This window comes from Myripristis murdjan, chromosome 1 (assembly GCF_902150065.1).
Source record: "Myripristis murdjan chromosome 1, fMyrMur1.1, whole genome shotgun sequence".
Taxonomy (NCBI): Eukaryota; Metazoa; Chordata; class Actinopteri; order Holocentriformes; family Holocentridae; genus Myripristis; species Myripristis murdjan.
This window is the reverse complement of record NC_043980.1, coordinates 22,066,352-22,084,418: the sequence shown is the minus strand read 5'-3', so window position 1 is coordinate 22,084,418 and position 18,067 is coordinate 22,066,352. Positions and strand designations below refer to the sequence as shown.

At 40.9% G+C, this 18,067-nt stretch overlaps 1 protein-coding gene across 1 annotated transcript; it reads right to left on the bottom strand.

The window, feature by feature from the left end:
- Positions 1–1,707: 1,707 nt before the first annotated feature.
- On the bottom strand, positions 1,708–15,972 carry adamtsl7 (ADAMTS-like 7). The gene is made up of 13 exons (XM_030055922.1): positions 15,736–15,972; positions 13,608–13,712; positions 12,708–12,837; positions 11,273–11,448; positions 10,995–11,103; positions 10,253–10,441; positions 9,608–9,737; positions 6,570–6,792; positions 5,897–6,070; positions 5,576–5,749; positions 5,245–5,424; positions 3,193–3,337; positions 1,708–1,862 (listed from the first exon to the last, which is right to left on the bottom strand). Exons 1-13 carry the CDS (start codon positions 15,970–15,972, stop codon positions 1,708–1,710), a joined length of 2,127 nt encoding a protein of 708 aa, XP_029911782.1.
- Positions 15,973–18,067: the final 2,095 nt, after the last annotated feature.

Here is an 18,067-nt window from a genome sequence, read left to right as displayed (position 1 = left end):
AAAGACTCTTCAGGACCCTGCGAACGTTGTCAAAGATTGTGTATAGCTAGAGAATGGGAGCAAGTGTGTGTAAAAGAGTCTTGGTCCCCATGCTACTTTTTAAGTTGTTTTATGAACAGCAGAGAATGCTATGTGCATTTGTCATTGGTGTTCTTTTAAATGTTTCTTTTTGTGCTTTAAGTTCTTGTGATTGAATAATGGCCTTTTACATGCTGTCAGCCTGGCTGTCCCATTAAAGCAATGGTATTACTATCTTGAATGAACCGAAAATTGTTGTGATCTCTTCTTGAAATATGTCGATTTTTATGTGCAGAATTGATTGGAATTGATAAATTTGTTTCTCGTATTTGGCAAACTGCATTTTCTGCTCATGTTTGGTTGACGGGAGATTCCAACAGGTCATTCTGGAGGGAAGTTTGCATCATTTCAAGGTGACTTTTTTTTTTTTCTTTTTTTTTTTTTTTAGTTCCATACTTTAGTGCCCTATCAACAGTATTACTATTTTAAAAATAAGAGTAACACCAAATCCCTGCCAGCTGAAAAAGGCACAGCTGATTCCCCAGCATCACACAGTTTGGATTTTGGAAAATAAATTGGCCATTAACTATGTGAGGTGAGCGACAGTGGTGTTGCGCTTTTCTGTTCTTACACAGATTTAGTCTTCCTGGACTATGATGGTGATTTATTACTGATGGTGTTTTATTACATTTTGAACCTTATCCAGAAAGTCATTATAGTAGTCTACAGTGATATTTATCTCTTTATTGTCATAATTGTTAGGGCATAATTTATCCTGTTTGCAATATCAATATTAAAAGATTAGAATAAAAACCCCTAAACAACCAATTACCACAGACTGTAGAGACTGTAAGTTTGTGAGGCTGAATGTTTATTAATTCACATCAAGGTGTAGAAAAAAGTATCAGCTACAGTGAAATATTTTCTTGAAATGCCTTGGCTTTAACAAACAATAGTTAATTTTTTAAATTTTTTTATAATGTAATTCATATTTTAACATTAATAAGAATGTGATTGTTAAATCATCACACTTTATTGGTCAAACTTAACTCTAACCTTAATGTGATGGCTAAAACTGCTTCTCTCATGTGAGGCATCTGATGTCAGATGGTAGTGATGATGCTATATATTGGTATGTGGAGCATGGTATATATTAGTGTAATATATACCATCAACGAAAACAAATGAGCCCCAGAAAGTATATGGCTTTATTTTGAATAAATATTAAAGTACATCACCAAATGTGAGCAGTCCAGGACAAGAAATTAAAGTTACACTGAGAATGAAAAAACTCAAGCTCTATACACAGTTGACAGAATTAATTCTATAGTGGTGGTGTTGGCATGAAATTAGAAAAAAAAAAAAAAAAAAAATCATACACATTGCTCTTCATCCGATTTGTTGTCAGATAAAATAACATCCCTCTTAAACAGCAGTCTGCCATACAGGCTGTTGTGAGTCAAAAGCCCGAGCCCACAAAACAGCAGCAGGAGGAAGCTGATCGGTCAGCCTGCCACAGACTGAGGGACTGTGAGTATTGAAGAAAGGCTCAGTTGGAGGCCTCAACTCAACACCCCTGTGCTGAGGCGCTCTGCAAACACACAACTAGGCGTGGTGTCTATCCACTGCGTGGTGTTTCTCAGACAAGGTGTTGGGATCTGAAGCGAGGTCGCCCTTGCTGTGGCAGCATCACCTGCGGATGTAGTTCTTCTGGAAGGCGTTGGGGTACGCTTTGGTGGCCCGGGAGCAGGAGGCACAGCAAGCAGTCCTGTAGTAAGGATAGATGCAGAGCCGGGCTTGCACCACCACCATACAGTTATGGTACTGGTCCCTGCATGATGGGTCTGCAGGGTAGATAGAAATAAAGAGAAGTAGGGGAAGCAAAGTGAATTTCACACCAAGTTTTATTCACGACTCTACACTGCATGGATCCAACGATAGACTGATCAAGTCCATTGGAAATTGGAGAAGATAAATTTCCTGTAGTTGTGTGTTGCTATAGGTTTATAATGTATACAGTAAGTAGCATGTATTTGTTTTAAAGTGGTATATAGAATGTGCATATACTGTTTGTATAATGATATAGTGTGGTATATGGCATATAATGTGGTTTATAAAGGCCAAGATGATTCTCAGCCCTTGTGTGTTCAAGTTGAATCAAGTTAATACAAAGAAATGAAAGAATATAAAAATTAACATCCGTTGTATCATTGGTAATAATGTCGACTCATTAATTTGTGGATTACAGTTGTTTTATTAAAATATAAGTCTGACAAATTGGTGTACTGAAAGTGAACAAGCAAAACTGAAATTCTAATCTTGGAGCTGTTGTGTTTTAACAGCTCGTGTGAAAATAAGATTTTAGAAGATTTCAATGGTGTTTAGTTATCTTCAAGAAGAAAAAGAAGACAGTACAAGATGTTTCAAATTGTCTTGAGAGAGGTCAAAAGACTGAAAATCTCATGTGAAAGTGAAATGTCAGACACAGAGGATCTTACTGTCTTAATTTTATGTTTTTGCTGTTGAAACATGATACTGAGGCAGAGCATAACACGAAAGGGGATCATTAAAGAGGATCATTCAAAATTATAAAATAATGGGATTTCAGTTCGGGAAAGAAAGTTGGTTTCATTTCATGGGAGGGAGCAGCATTCTTCAAAACCTCTGATGGTTTTATCCGCTGGGATTGTTACTTACGCCTATTCATGACAAAGGATGGCCATAATTAAAAAATAATAATAGTAACAGTAATAATAATGATTTTAAGACATATTAAAAAATTCAATAACCTTTGAGGCTTAAGTTAAAAGTCAGAATTTCCAGACTAAAGTCGATATAATGAAAATGAAAAAAGAAGACAATACAAGACGTTTCAAATTGTCTTGAGAGAGGTCAAAAGACTGAAACGCTGAGGACAAATACCAAGCAGTCTGTGTCTGTGTGTGTGGAAGTATTTTCTGTTTCCTCTTGCCTATATTTTAGCCAAACACATATAATTGGATACAAATTTCCTATAATACTGAAAAGATGTGCAGTTTTTGTCTAATACCCAGTTTCCCCACAGGGATCAGTAAAGAGTCAGCTCAAGTCCTCAGTGTGCAAGTCCAAGTCTGACTCATGAAAACTCAAGTCTGGGCCTCAAGTCATCAAAGTGCAGCGGCTTGGTGAACTTACTTATCTCGGCAACACACGGCTCAGTGTTGCATTCCTCTCGACTCTCTGGGATCGAGTCGGGGTCACAGCGGTCACTTGGAACGATGTTGTCGGTAAGGCAACGCACCTCACGCACGCGGTAGCCACCACTGCAGGAGCGGGAGCACTGATGGGACAGAGAGACAGAAGAGGCACAGATGAGGAGACCAAATGAATGAAGTTTGTTAGTCTGTCAGCTCATCCCACCCTGCATTAGACACTTGCAGGCTTCCTCTAGATAGATAGATTTACTTTATTGATCCCAAACTGGGAAATTCTTATGTTACAGCAGCATCAGTAGAAACATAAAATAAAGTTAAATAGAATAGAATAGATGCAGAAGTACATACAATAAAGACAACAAAGGCTAAATATATACAATAAAGACAATAAAGACTAAAAATATACAATAAAGACTAACCTAAGAATATGAGATATGTTCTATGATCTATAACACTAATCCAGCTTGATACATGTAACATGAATGTTCTGGACTTTAGTTTGCACTAACTAGGAGGCCATCACCTTTTTTATTCCCCCAAACTCAAGATGCAGTCAACATCTGTAAAAATCTCATGTGAAAGTGAAATGTCAGACACAGAGGATCTTACTGTCTTAATTTTATGTTTTTGCTGTTGAAACATGATACTGAGGCAGAGTATAACACGAAAGGGGATCATTCAAAATTATAAAATAATGGGATTTCAGTTCGGGAAAGAAAGGTGGTTTCATTTCATGGGAGGGAGCAGCATTCCTCAAAACCGCTGATGGTTTTATCTGCTGGGATTGTTACTTACGCCATGACATAGGATATGGTCATAATTAAAAAATAATAATAGTAACAGTAATAATAATGATTTTAAGACATATTAAAAAATGTAATAACCTTTGAGGCTTGAGTTAAAAGTCAGAATTTCCAGAGTAAAGTCGAAATAATGAAAATAAACTCGAAGTAACAGTTTGAGAATAAAGTTGAAATTATGATTAAAATAATTGTGATTAAAGTCAAAATTGTGGCTTTATTGTGGCTCACTGTTACTTTGAAATTTATGCTCAAAATTTTGACTTTATTTATAAATTCTGTCTTTAAGGTCAAATGTTTGACTTTATTCTCCAAGGACATTTCATTATGAGCATTATTATTATAATCACTTTTTTGTAGGGCTTTAATACTCTTCTGTGCCATGAAGGTAACACTGATGAGAGACGGATTTCCAAGAAAGAAAAGTCATGTGATTTAATAAAAAAAAACTACAAATCAATAATTTTTTGTACATTTTTGGTGGTTATTGTTAAATGTGTGTATTTTGTGGTGCAGAAAACTGGCAAACAAGCTGCAAAAGTCTTTTTTTTTTTTTTTTTCATTTCATTGTGAATTTAATGACAGTGGTTTATATAGAGGGCAGGAGAACAGGTTATTATATTATTATGTTTGAGGTTTGATGGTGATCCCTGTGTTCAAGTTGAGTCTGAGTCACCAATTTTCAGTCACATCCAAGTCACTCCACATAAGCCGAGTCTGAGCCCAGGTCACCTGTCCACGTCTGAGTTGATTTTCAAACTTGGCTTGGCTCTGCTCTGCCACAGTGAAAGAGCTGATATACATTTTAATATCTACAAATTAAACAAAAATGACTGTTTGCAGCTATGTCATTTATTAATTGCATGTGCTTCAAAACATGCTCATAGCCACGAATAGAGCAAATTTGTCAGACAGAGGAAGCAATATAGTGTGTTCAAGGTGGGAGGACGTTGAACACACTTGTGTCTGTAGTGCAGCATACAGTATAAAACCGTGAGAGGCATGAACATTATTTCTGCACCCACATTTATGAAGTAAAGTCTCTGCACCTCTGTACGGCAAAGAAGAAAAAGAAAAAGTTTGAGGCTTCCAAAGTTGGAGTGCAACTCGAGTCCTAGTCGTGGACTCGAGTATTACAAGTCTGGGTGATACTGTAGGAGAGGGAGACAGACAGACAGACAGACAGACAGACAGACAGACAGACAGACAGACAGACAGGGCGGGACACTTACTGAGCTCCAGTCTGTGACGTACCACTGGACGCCACACGGCTTCAGCTGGCAGGGCTGAGAGCTGATTGGCTGAGGCAGGTGGGAACATTTCAACTGGTCCACGACCTCCATGTGACCATCATCCTGGAGAAGACAGGCCACACTCCGGGTCTGCATGCCATTCCCACACTCTGCAGAACACTTTGTTACACACACACACACACACACATGCACAGATATGAGAGATTTCCAGTGGAAGCAGTTTCCATGAGGTGTGTGTTTATCTGTACATGAGTTGTAGATATATTTCTGTGTGTGTGTGTGTGTGTGTGTGTGTGTGTGCATTATATACCTGTCCCCACGGTCCTGTGTACCACTCCAGGCGCTTTTGGCATGGTCCCAAGTCACACAATGTCACTTCAGGTGGGCGTTCTCCGTCGCAGCTGTCCAATGGGAGATCAGTCACATGATCCGTCAGGCACATTGCTCTCCGGGTTCGATTGCCTTTACCACACTCTGCAGAACACTGAGGAATAACACACACACACACACACGCACACACAAACACACACACAGAGTCAGTGACATTGCATTCAAAGATTTCAACATGAGTTTACTGTTTTTTTTTCTTCTTCTTCTCCTCCCACACACACACACACACACACACACACACCCGCTGGCTCCAGAGGGAGGTGAACCAGCTGCGAGCACAGGCTCCCATGTCGCAGTTCTGCAGTGTGTCTGGCTTCAGGCCCATGTTACACTCCTCATCTTCCTCCACGTCCCCCTGGTCACTCACACACACCACCTCCCTGCTGCGCTGCCCCACCCCACATGGCACTGAACACTGGGGGAGAGAGAAGGCAGAGGGAACTGTATTATTTAACAATGTAATGCGCAGTATTTAACAGTGTACAATTTAATGTAACAGTGAAAAGCCAGAGAAATGTATTATTCAGCAGTGAGAGGGACAAAATACTGCATCATTATGATTGTGATTCAATAAATGTAATTTTCTTATTCTGATTGGCTTGAGTATGCATAAGCAATAGTGTATATGGGTCTTTTGTATCTCTGAGTATGTGTTTGTGTGTTTGTGTGTTTGTGTGTGTGTGTGTGTGTGTGTATTGAGTGTCTCTCTGGTAAATAACTCAACCTACAGTTTACTAAACTGTTTTGATTCATTTTACTTGTAGAAAATACATAAAATACAACATAGTCATAGCCTACAACTTGGGAATGATATGCACAGTGTACTCAAAGACTCAAAGTGCATGTCTATTAGACTTCATAGGAGAGTACACTACTAACCCTGGGGGGATTTCTGTGTGTGTGTGTGTTCTCACCGGGCTCCACTCAGAGCGTCTCTGCCACTGGCTACAAATCTTCAGCTGACAGGAAGATTTGGTTTCTGGCCTGTCAGACGAGCCGCACAGCTCCGGTGCCACAGAAACCACAGTCTCTGTCCCATCGCTGTGGATGTGGGTTACCTGGCGGCAGATGACCTGGCGGTGCTGGGTGCCAGGCCCACACCTCTTGCTGCATTCTGACCACTCCCCCAGGTCCCAGCTGTCAGCCAAGCACAGATATCAGACAGATAAGGTGAGAGGTTAGACAATGAGGCTTATAAAATATGTATCACAATACACAATTGCCATAATATGATTTGTGTCATTATCCGGTCTGGCCTAGTGTCTTCCCCCTGTGTCCATGTGTGTGGTGTGGGTGTGTCCCTGTCTCTGTCTGTCCCTGCACATCTGAGAATCATCATCAACTGCTCACTCTGCCATGAAGCCTTCAGCTACACCGGCCAGCCACACCACTTCACCAGAGCCTGCCATCTCCTCACCTCCCCAGTTTATCAGTAAATCCATGTGTTTCACCATACCTACCTGTCTGGTCTGCATTTGGGTTCAGCTACTTTCAGCCTTGTGACAGATTTGTACTGAGATACAGTGAAATACTCTGCCGAACTGACTGAAAATAGAGCTTATAACTTCCTCCATAATCCATAGAACTTTATTTTAAATTCTAGAGGAGATCCCAAGGTTCCTAAAGATACAAAATATGTCTTGCTGAATTACTGCTGAGAAATGTGTGTAAAATAATGCACAACACATCTAGGCATTTTCTGTTGATGTAATGATGCAGCCATAAAACTGCATCTTGGGTTAAATGATTCATTCAATGCAAGTGTGTATAGAATGAAGTGTTACAATGAGCAGATACAAAGTTTTTTTATGTGACTGCAAAATGGAAAAGAAACACCTTTTTTTTTTTTTTTTTTTTTTAAAGCTAATTAAGAGGAAATTTAAGGGATAATCAGAACTCAAGGGGTTAAAATACAATCTGCTGCATAACACCTGGGTAGACTAATAAAACATACAACATATTATCAGATGGCAAATTGTCTAAAAACAATTTAATTCAACATTCTGTCAGTCGAGTATTATTGAACCCATATTCCTATACTATGCCACGATGCTCCCCTTCACCAATAGAAACAAACCCATGATAATCACTAACACATCCTCTAAAATAATCGTGCCCTCCACTGCAAACCTGCCAGCCCTCTTTGCCACTGCTACCTAAAAAAAAAACTCTTTGGGAGGAGTTTTGCGCCCTCAGCTATTACTGCCTTAAATGGAGTGGGCACATTTTTACAGTCATTTGTTAAGATGCTCTTATTTGTTTATACCCCATTTGAATGTTATTTTGTGCATTTTCTTCAGAGGACAATAAAGAGTGAATCTGAATCTGATATTCCCATTCCAGTTTACTAAAACAGAACTAGGACAATGCGCTAACTTAACACAGTGCACAATAATATACAGCAGATGTCATAGCATCATATGCAAATGAAGTGCATAAACAATGTGACAGGAGATAGAGAATACAGTATGACAAACAATAATGCCATGATACACAGCTGTATTGATTTTTTTGCACCGCTTTTGACGTTACTCATACTACAAATGTGTTTACATTCTATGTTTCATTCTATGGACGCCTTGACATCAAGTGTGGGGAGACATGGGTGCAGCAGTGAACTCTCACACCAAGCAGAGTTTAACCCAGCTCTCAATCCTGATCTTGCAATAGCCTGCAATAGTTCAACCACTTCTTAAGAAACCCAGCCTCCACCCGCAGGACTCAAGTAATTACAGACCAATTTCCAAATTGCCATTCCTATCAAAAGTCTTAGAGAAAATAGTTTCCAAGCAGCTAATACCTTTGATGAATCAAAACCATTTAATTGAAACTTTTCATTTGGGTTTTAAATCACAGACTGCCCTAATTTGACCTTTCATGACCAAGTAAAGAAAACTATCCTGTCCTCTGCCATGTTTTTCACAACTGCAAAACTTCTCCAAAATTAGACTGTTTTTATCCACCACCAACATGGAAAGCCATGCATGCTTTTATTTCATATGTGCTAGATTATCACAACTTTTATTTTTCTTGTATCAGAAAAAAAAAAATTATTATCTCTGTCCCATCTACAGCTGGTGCAAAATGGAGCTCCCACCTGCTGAACACAGAGCACATCACTCCGGCCCTTGTATCTTTTACTGACTGCCAGTCTAGATGATGAAACACCCTGCCTTATTAGCATTTAACATAAACTTCTATCACTACTACTAAAAAAAAAAAGTCATTTTCATGAACTAGTTTTAGCAATAAATTCCAGTTTTTTCTAATTTTATGCCTGTTTTATCGTGCTTTATCTCGCTTTATTTTTATGTATTGTGGTGTCATGATTTTATCTACTCTTTGCTTTGTGGTGCAGTTGTTTTATTATTTTCTCATTTTATACACTCTGATTATTATTATTATCTTTATATGGTTTGTTTTGTATGGTCAGCTTACCCGCATGTAAAAGTGGCATGTAAATCGCTGAGTTTAATTCAAATGGGGGATGTAAACCAGAGCAAGTGAAAGCGAGTGAAATTTGACTTGTAGTAGTTTCAGATGTTTCTGGTTCTTCTGTAACTACTGACATTTGAATTTTGCAATCAACTCTGTCTGTTGCTGACGCGTTCCACATTCTGTAGACGTTCTCCACAGGGACGCAGACACATTTCAGATCAGCAGCGCTCATGGCATCAGTCGCACTGTGGGCCAAATATCTGACAGACTCACAACCAAACATAAACGCTCTGACACTCCACCACATCTTGGCGATGGCAAGCTCCACACAGCGGCATTTACCCGCAGACATGAAAACCAAAGCCACAGCAAAGTGTGTCAGTTTGATTGACTGTGACTGGTGACTAACTTAGTGCTGGAATGTGTGTGAGTGATGAAAGCTTCACCCGGAGAGTCACACTTCCATGTGGAACTAATACAGTGTGTGTGTGTGTGTGTGTGTGTGTGTGCTCACTATGCAGGGCAGTGCTGGGTACTGCAGTCCTCTTCCTGGTTTGTGGGTTGCAGGTCAGGGTCACAGAGGTCAACGGGAACAGTGGTCTGGGAATCTCTCTCCACACACCCCCAGAGCACCTGGCGCCTACCTGGCAAGGACACACACACACACACACACACACACACACACACACACACACAAATGTACAAACAAACAAAAAAGACACCAGTGAGCACGTGTCTATTTTTGCATGCGTAAGTGTATACCATAAGCAGTTTTACTTAAACTAAATATTTTATATGTGCTAACAATCTGTAGTGTTTGGTAGGATGTCCAGATATTAGATAGACAGACAGATAGATAGATAGATAGATAGACTGATAGATAGACTGTTTATTGTTATGCTTAGATGCATTTCTTATTACTGAACTTCCCAGTGTTGACATAGTCTCAAACATCTACATTCCTAGGCAATTATTTGCATTGGTTTTATTTTTTTGTGGTTTGTTTGTGAGCTCAGTTTTGTGTGACAGCTACTGTTTATAGTCACATCTGTTGGTTATATTTGTGTGTGTGTGTGTGTGTGTGTGTGTGTCTGTCTGTCTGTCTTTAATATTGTCATAATGCGTAATGCGCTCTTATTGTTTCTGTGTGTTTCCTCACCAATGCCACAGGTGGCGCTGCACTCTGTGTGTCCCGTCCGAGCCCAGCTGTAGGCGGGCCGGGGGTCAGGGTTCACCTCGGGGTCGGAGGGAACCTGGTTGGGATGGGGTTTCTCCTTGATGATGTCATTGTTGGTGACATCGGCATGGTGCGGGTCCTCACCTGGGCCGGCTGGGCCCACTGTCTCGACTGTCAGGACGTGGCAATGTTGTGAGGTGGAGTAAAGGGAAGAGAGGCAGTGAGATAAAATAAAAGTTAGATCGTTGGAGCTGTAATTTTGAGATGGTTTGTGAGATCGCTCAACATTATGTCAGGATTTATTCACTTCAGCAGGCAAAATTTGGAAGATTTTTTTCAATGAAGGTTAAATATTAGGTAATGAAATTAAATCTGGCCCAAGTGACAAATTATTATCTAAGTGTGCGGTAGGAGCACTGCCAGAACAAGGCTTGGCCGACCTGCTTGTATTGAATGTTATCTCCATCCTAATCAAATTTTCAAAAGGATAAGTTTTTTTTTACAGGGATATGTATTGGGTTACTGTGACCCTACACTGAGATTTGAAGTGAACACACACACACATACACACATACAGAGAGAAAGGCATCTGTTATGTGTTATGCTCCCTTGGGGCAGGGCAGGATATTTAGTATGAAAAAATGACACTGTGGTTGCTTGGGTCACTCTCTCATACCATTTTAAGTGTGTTTCTGTGTATACGTGCATTTCTGTGCAAACTGACCCAGGGACAGTATATCAGGGGGTGTGTCTGGCTCAGGACTGGGGTGTGTGTTTTCTGAAGGCACGCTGTACTCATAGTATACTCTGGGACCTGGCTGCTGGTAGATCAGCTGTGGAAGGGCGAGACGAATGGAGAAGAAAAAGATTATCATGATGGTAATATCATGCATCATGGCATGGAGTGGTTTTGTTTGCATTAGAACAGGGGTTCATCTGTTGCCAATCACTGTGAGTGTGTATGTGTATGTGTGTGTGTGTGTGTGTGTGAATGCATCTTACAAAAACATGCAGGTCCTCTGTGAGTGGCCCAGGTGCAGTGATAGACTCTCCACTGCGAGAGCGGATTTCATTGGGCCGTCGGTAGGTCAGCTGTGTTCCTGCAGCGATGAAGATCCCGGGCCTGTCAATCACCCAGTTACCACTGATGATGGAGACGCCCCTTTGCGTCCGGAGAGCTGCAGGAAAATCTCATGTCCATCCATCAAGCATCAAACTACTGCAAATGTATGGCTGCTCAGAATTACTGAGCATACTATAACTGCGACAATCAGCTAATCATTTCAGTAATTTATCAAATAAAAATATTTGCTGATTTCAGCTTCACTAAGAGCCCTAAGATGTTAAGATCTCCTCACTTTTCTGTTCATATCATTATAAAGCAATTTGAAGACATCACAGTGGGCTCCCCTAACTTCCCCCGAGCATTTGTCATCATTTTTTACACTTTATAGACTAAAAGAACTCAACTTTAATTATATACCAACTTTCATACAAACATGAAGCCCAAAGTGCTTCACATAGCAAGATTATAAGAACACAGACATAAATAATTAAATAAATAAATAAATAAATAATAGACTATAAAAACTGTGCTAAACTAAACTAGATTAAAAATTACAACAATAAATTAATAAAATGTTAAATAAAATAAAATAAAATAAAATAATCACAAAGGATAGAAATAAATAAGAAAACAAAAAGTTAAACCTTAAAAACAAAGGCTATAATATTACTCGAAATTAAAAGCCAGACTGAAAAGATACACCAAGAGAGCTTGCCCTCTTAATATCCAGGGGCAGTGTGTTCCACATTTTAGGGACATAAAAACATAAGGCAGCCTCAACGGTGCTTTTATGGGACACACAAGGAACATTTAAAAGATAAGTTGTGGAGGACCTTAATGATCTGGCTGGAACATAAAATGAAAGAAAAGGTCATTTAAAGCTTTATTAACAAGTAAAATAAGTTTACAATCACTTGTAAAAGAAGGTAGCCAGTGCAGGGTCTTCGGCACAGGGATAAACTTTTACATTTTCTTTGTTTTAGTTGAGATTCTGGCCGCAGCACTCTGGACAAGCTCTTGTTTACTTGTAGACTTTTTAGGTAATCCAGTAAAAAGTGAATTACAATAATCTACATGGCTAGCAATAAATGTGTGAATGAGCATTTAAGCATCTTTTTGAGTTAAGAAATGTCTGATTTTGTTGATATTCTGAGAGGAAAAATTATGTTTCAATGACCTTGTAACATCAATCAAATGTAAACACACAAAAAAGGAAAGGCTAATTTCAACTGTACACAGAATGTATTTGTGTGACTTGTCATTCTGAAAGTATGTATCTTTTTAGATGCACACATACACATGTACAAGTGTGTGTGTCCGTGTGTGTGTGTGTGTGTGTGTGTGTGTGTGTGTGTGTGTGTATGTGTGTACCCAGGTAGTTTCTGCTCTTTATGGTCTCCTGTATGGTGATGTTGTGAGCTCCTGCAGGGATCTCTGCTATCTTGTGGTAACCCACACTGAGGTACAACTGAGAGAAGTTGCCCTTCACCACCTGAAAACCCTGCAAACACACACATGCGCACAACACTCACATGCATGTGAGGCCACAGGTACATGGATGTGCACACACAGTACACGGGTACATGCACACACACCATCACAGCATCACATTTGTCTGTTTCAACGCTGTAGTCGTCCATTTCTGTTTTGTTTTGTTTTTTTCCTCTTGTGTTTAGTCATCCCTCCTCTTCTCCAGCTCTCTCGCTCTCTCTCTCTTATGGAAACTGCACAGCTCAGGCAGACCAGTCCAACAGTTGGTTTGAGTTGAGACCTTCTCCGCTCTGCCTCTCCATTCCTCCTCTTTACAGATCTCCATTTTGCTAACGAGTTTACCTCCGCTGTTCTTTTCATGTCATGTCACTTTAATGGGCTGCCCTGGTTCTTCTTTTTTTGATGCTTTATATTGTCAATCTGATGTAGCTCCGTGTGATCTGTTAGTGATTATTTAGGCTGAGTGACAAAGACAGAGCTAATCTAAAACAAACCGGTGGCCTGTGGTGTGCAGTAATACCCCCTTGCCAGATTATGAGAAAGGATTTTAGCAGCAGCGTGTCTTCATGCACATACAAACAAAACCAAACAAGCTAAGGTTAAGCACAAAAATGTGATTTCTTCCATTAATCAAGAGATGAGGGTTTAACTCAACCACGTTTTATGCAATATAACTCTTCTATGCATTCTGCTAAACATCAAGACATTTGCATGTGGGTCTATATGAAAAGGGTTATTAGTTTTCTGTACTTTTGTGCTATAATGGTGTGAATGTCTTACCTCCAGAGGTGGTAGGCTGGCTTTAGTATCCCGGGAAAGAGCACCCGAGGGTGGGAAGACAAGACAGAGAGGCAGGGTGAGCAGCAGGAGACCGACAGCTCGACCCTGCCACAGGGAGCAGAGCTGCTGCCACAACATGGCCATGGAGAGACTGAGGGAGGAGGACGCTCTGACACACACACAGACAAAGAAGGGGTATGTGTGTGTGCATGTTTGATGGGGAGTGTGTGTCTGTGAGATGGGGTTGGATTGAAGGGTGGGAGGGAAAGAGAGAATGTTTGGGAGGGATATGAGGAGGACACACGCTGAGAGAAAGTGTCCAAGAACTGACACACATTTTTTTTGAAACTGTCCCAAGTGAAGGGATACACCCATTTCGCACCTCAGTGTGAATGTTGTGGCAGCTCATAATGTGTGTGTGTGTGTGTGTGTGTGTGTGTGTGTGTGTTTACTGTATGTGTAGCATAATGACAGGCTCCTGTAATGCATCATACACTCATCCAAAACAAGTATCTCTCTGCCTTTAATCTTAAAGGAACAATTCACTCAAAATACAAGAAAATATCATTTTCCCCACTTAGCCTAGTTCAATCTATCCATCCAAATAGTTTTTGTGTGATTTGGTGAGGTTTCCACTCTCCTTTCATCCCAGTACAAAGAGAGAGTGAAGGGCATTGTTTTGTGGAGCTCAAACTGTCAAAAATTCACCTGTATAAAAAACAGCAGACACAGTTCTTGACGAAAACAATGGCACAGATACCCATCTTAATTCACAGCCCTCAGGGGTCAACAGTTTCATTGGGATCTATTTCCTGTGGAAAAGCACTGCCAAACTGGATCTATCCACCCCTTCATACTCACTTGGGGCTTCTGTATTTCAGATAAAGTGTCCCTTTAAACCATGATAGTAGGATTTCTTTCTAGGATCTTTCTCTGACTTCTCCACCCTGTTTGTTGATCTGTCACTCAACAAGTCCTCACTGTCACTAGCTGTCCACTTGTTCAATATAACTTTCAAGATGTGGAAAATGAAAGAAGGCATGAAAATAGGGACACAAGGTGATGCCGATGAAATAAATGAGATGTGAAAGCAAGATGATCAAAAATGGAAAGTTTGCTGGAGAAACAAAGATTCTCCAGCAAAGAAGAAGCTGAATCAGAGGATGCAGAGAGAGGAATATTTTCTGCCTCTTCCCTTCTCTTCTTTAATTCTCCACAATATTTTTCTTTCTAAGTCTTTCTTTCTCTCATACGCTTTCATTGCCAGTGTCTTCAAACATCATTCACTTTCATGCATGCATCTGGCCAGGAAACACACATGTAAAGGACCAAAGTGCGCCAGTGATTCAGAAACCCTTCACCAGTGATTCACAGCCAAGGGACGCCAAAGGATTTCATAATGACTCAGTTTGCCATCATATCATGTTGTTGAACAATCACATTGATTCAGACATTACTGTAAGCCCACTGGCCAGGAATCAAAACCTCACACTTAGTCTGACACGCTCCCCAAGCTTCACTGAGAGAGGTAATGGTAATATTTATATGAATATACAAGTTTAAACACATATGAATGCAATAAATTTCCTCCGCATGAATGTTTCAGTTCTGGGCAGAGGTCTGTTTTAGTTTTAAACACAATGTAGCCTCGCTGGCTCTTTAACTTTCCACTGTTTCTTGTTGGCAAGTGTGGGGAGATGAGAGGTGTAAATATCAGAAACTATTTCCACTGTAGATTGTGGCTTTCCTGTCTTGGTGCGCCCTCAGAATACTGATGGAGTGATGAAGCAAAAATGATGCATTTCTTTCCTACCCATTATGTGCATGTAGAGCAATGGGGTTACAAAAGCTATTCTTTGCAAATCTAACCAAATATTTTTTTTTCATTAGATGGTCAGTTGATCGACAGTGCAGCTGTTCATGGCTTCATTGGTGTGAAATTGCTGGAACTGAGAATTTCATGACTTCTCTAAGAATCTCTCTTTCTGCCCGTTTGTGTATGTGCCTGCTTGTGTGTGTGTGTGTGTGTGTGTGCTGCACACAGATAAATGCATCACATGTGTGCGGAAGAACAGCTATGAGGTAACAGGAACGATGCCCGCCGTGAACGGTGAATTGATTGGCTGACCGTGGAAGCAGCATGTGTGAGAGACAAGCGGTCTGTGATCCCGTGAAGCTCCGTGAAGCTTGCTAAGGCCAGCGGAGGCAGCGTGAAGGGAACTCGCGCCAATGTATCTTTTCTCTGCCTGTCTGGCTGTCTGTCCGTCTGGCTGGCTGTCTGCATTTGAGCCCCCATCACCCAGACACAATACAGCTGATCCCCAAGCACAAGGAAGGCACTGAAGTCCATGAACACAAACCACATGCCTGCACACTCCTGAACTCACATGCACGCATCCATACATCCATACACACTTAACATACACACCAGCCAAACATACTTGTCCCCCCCATCTCTCTCTCTATTTCTGGCACACATCCAAGTGTAAGACGCCGATCCCCTGCAGTGAATCCCTGAGAGTCACCCAGCTATGACACATGCATTCTGGGAGCCTCCGCAAGTCTGTTTGGGAATACTGGGAATTCTGTCCAAGACAAGCGTAGTAGGACCGGAGCGTCTGTTTTCCACTGTGACATCTTAATAGCTGCCATGTCTGATTATGCATACATTCTGTGAGTTGCTGAGACCGACTGGAAGTGGCACAGCAGCTCCACACACACACACACACACACACACACACACATACTTACGGTAAGAGCATGAATTCATACATAAATTATGTATGATGTTTTAGAAACAATGTTGTTAGCATGTTTTACACCTTTTGCTGTAATGACACCCTAAACTACAATGCAGTTATTTAGCAAAATAACCACATCTGGATCTAGTATACATAAAACTTGCTGGCAAACTCTGACAAAAACACTGGCTGGCCGTGTCCAGGAAGGCCTGCATGGCCAGTTAAAAGCACTGACTGTAACAGAACTTGCATTTTCAAACATTACAACCTTTCTTATTTTCTTATTTATCTGAAAACGTAGTGTAGAGAGGGTGAACACTCCTTGGCTTACAGTGACTTGAACATGGTGTTACAATTTGTTGAAAATATGTTGTAATGTGCAGTAAAATTGTGACCTTATGCAGATTTGGAAATCGAAGGGCATGTAGAGATGGAATCTTATAGAATAAAGCCCAAAAGAGTTCTTAGTTTTTCCATTGCCTCTCTGTGGGTCAACCATATGTGGCTATTTAAAATATGCTTGAGCCAGTATTTCTGTTATGTCAGTAATTGGCGAGGAGAGAGGGAGAGAGAGAGAGCGAGAGAGAGAGAGAGAGAGAGAGAGAGAGAGAGAGAGTTACGACTGATTGCATGGAAAAGCAGAGAAAGGGGGAGAGAGAAAGGAAAGAAAATGTCAAAAAAAACAAACAACTGACAGCAAACAACATGAGCATGAGAAGGCACAGAGGCTGATGGAAAGTCAGAAGAACATGGAAAGAGGAGATTGCTGTTCCTTCCAAGTCATCTCCTGATCTTATGCCTCTTTCCTCTTCTTTTCCCTCTTTTTTTTCCTCCTCTCCTTTCCATTTTCCTCTCTCCTTCTCTCCTCTTTGTCCTTTCCCGCTGCTTTCCTCCAGCTGCGGGCCGTTTGATGTCCCTCTGTCCTGTCCTGGCCAGATGCCTCAGAAACCAAATGAGGGGTTCTGTCATCCCAAAGACACCTGGACAGCCCCTAACCACCAGTTATTTCCCTAACGACCATGAGAAACAGTGGACAGCCTCTGATCAATCAATCACCAAGATTCCTCTGCAGATGCCTGTCCATGTTGACAAATCTGCTCCACTTCTGGATGTTTAAGTGAATGACTTGGAAGGTGTATTTCATAACATTTTAGGAAGCCAGGCGTCTCGCTATTTAGAGGATACTGTCAAACTTCGAGATTATCTGTCTGTCTTTGATTGGGAGGAACAGGTGCAGCCAGTTGCGCCTTACCTCGATGCACAACGGTGAGAAATGCCACAGTTCTGCTGCTAACTGATGAGAGAGAAAGGAAGAGAGCGCATTACCGTGGTATTTACAGCACACCAGAACAACAGTGACAGTGAGAGTCATCGTATACAGTGATTACATGGTCAGACTTGTAGACAAGGGTCTGTGAAGGCACAGTCAGTGGTCTCGGTGCTCACCTCTCACCTTTTCCCTAATTACAGACTGTGCAGGTGAAGACATACACACATCTCCTGACACCATAAACACACCTTTCTGGTCAGTTACTGCAACCACATACCTCCAGGGTCAAGGAGAGCAGTTTTCAACTTTCAACAGGCAGGATGTTTTTCATCCCTGAATGCACATTAAAGAAGAGTTACAGGTAAACTGTACTGCTAACCACTACCCTCCAGGGAGGTTTTGTCATGCATATGCAATATAGCTATAATAATAAAAAAAACACTAGAATT

Excerpts from the sequence above, each read along its gene's own strand:
- adamtsl7 (XM_030055922.1), bottom strand. The coding sequence starts at position 15,972 with ATGTGGTTTGTGTTCATGGACTTCAGTGCCTTCCTTGTGCTTGGGGAT. Across the intron at positions 6,071-6,569 it reads GACGCTCTGAGTGGAGCCCG|TGTTCAGTGCCATGTGGGGT; the intron begins GTGAGAACACAC and ends TCTCTCCCCCAG. Across the intron at positions 5,425-5,575 it reads ACACAGGACCGTGGGGACAG|TGTTCTGCAGAGTGTGGGAA; the intron begins GTATATAATGCA and ends TGTGTAACAAAG.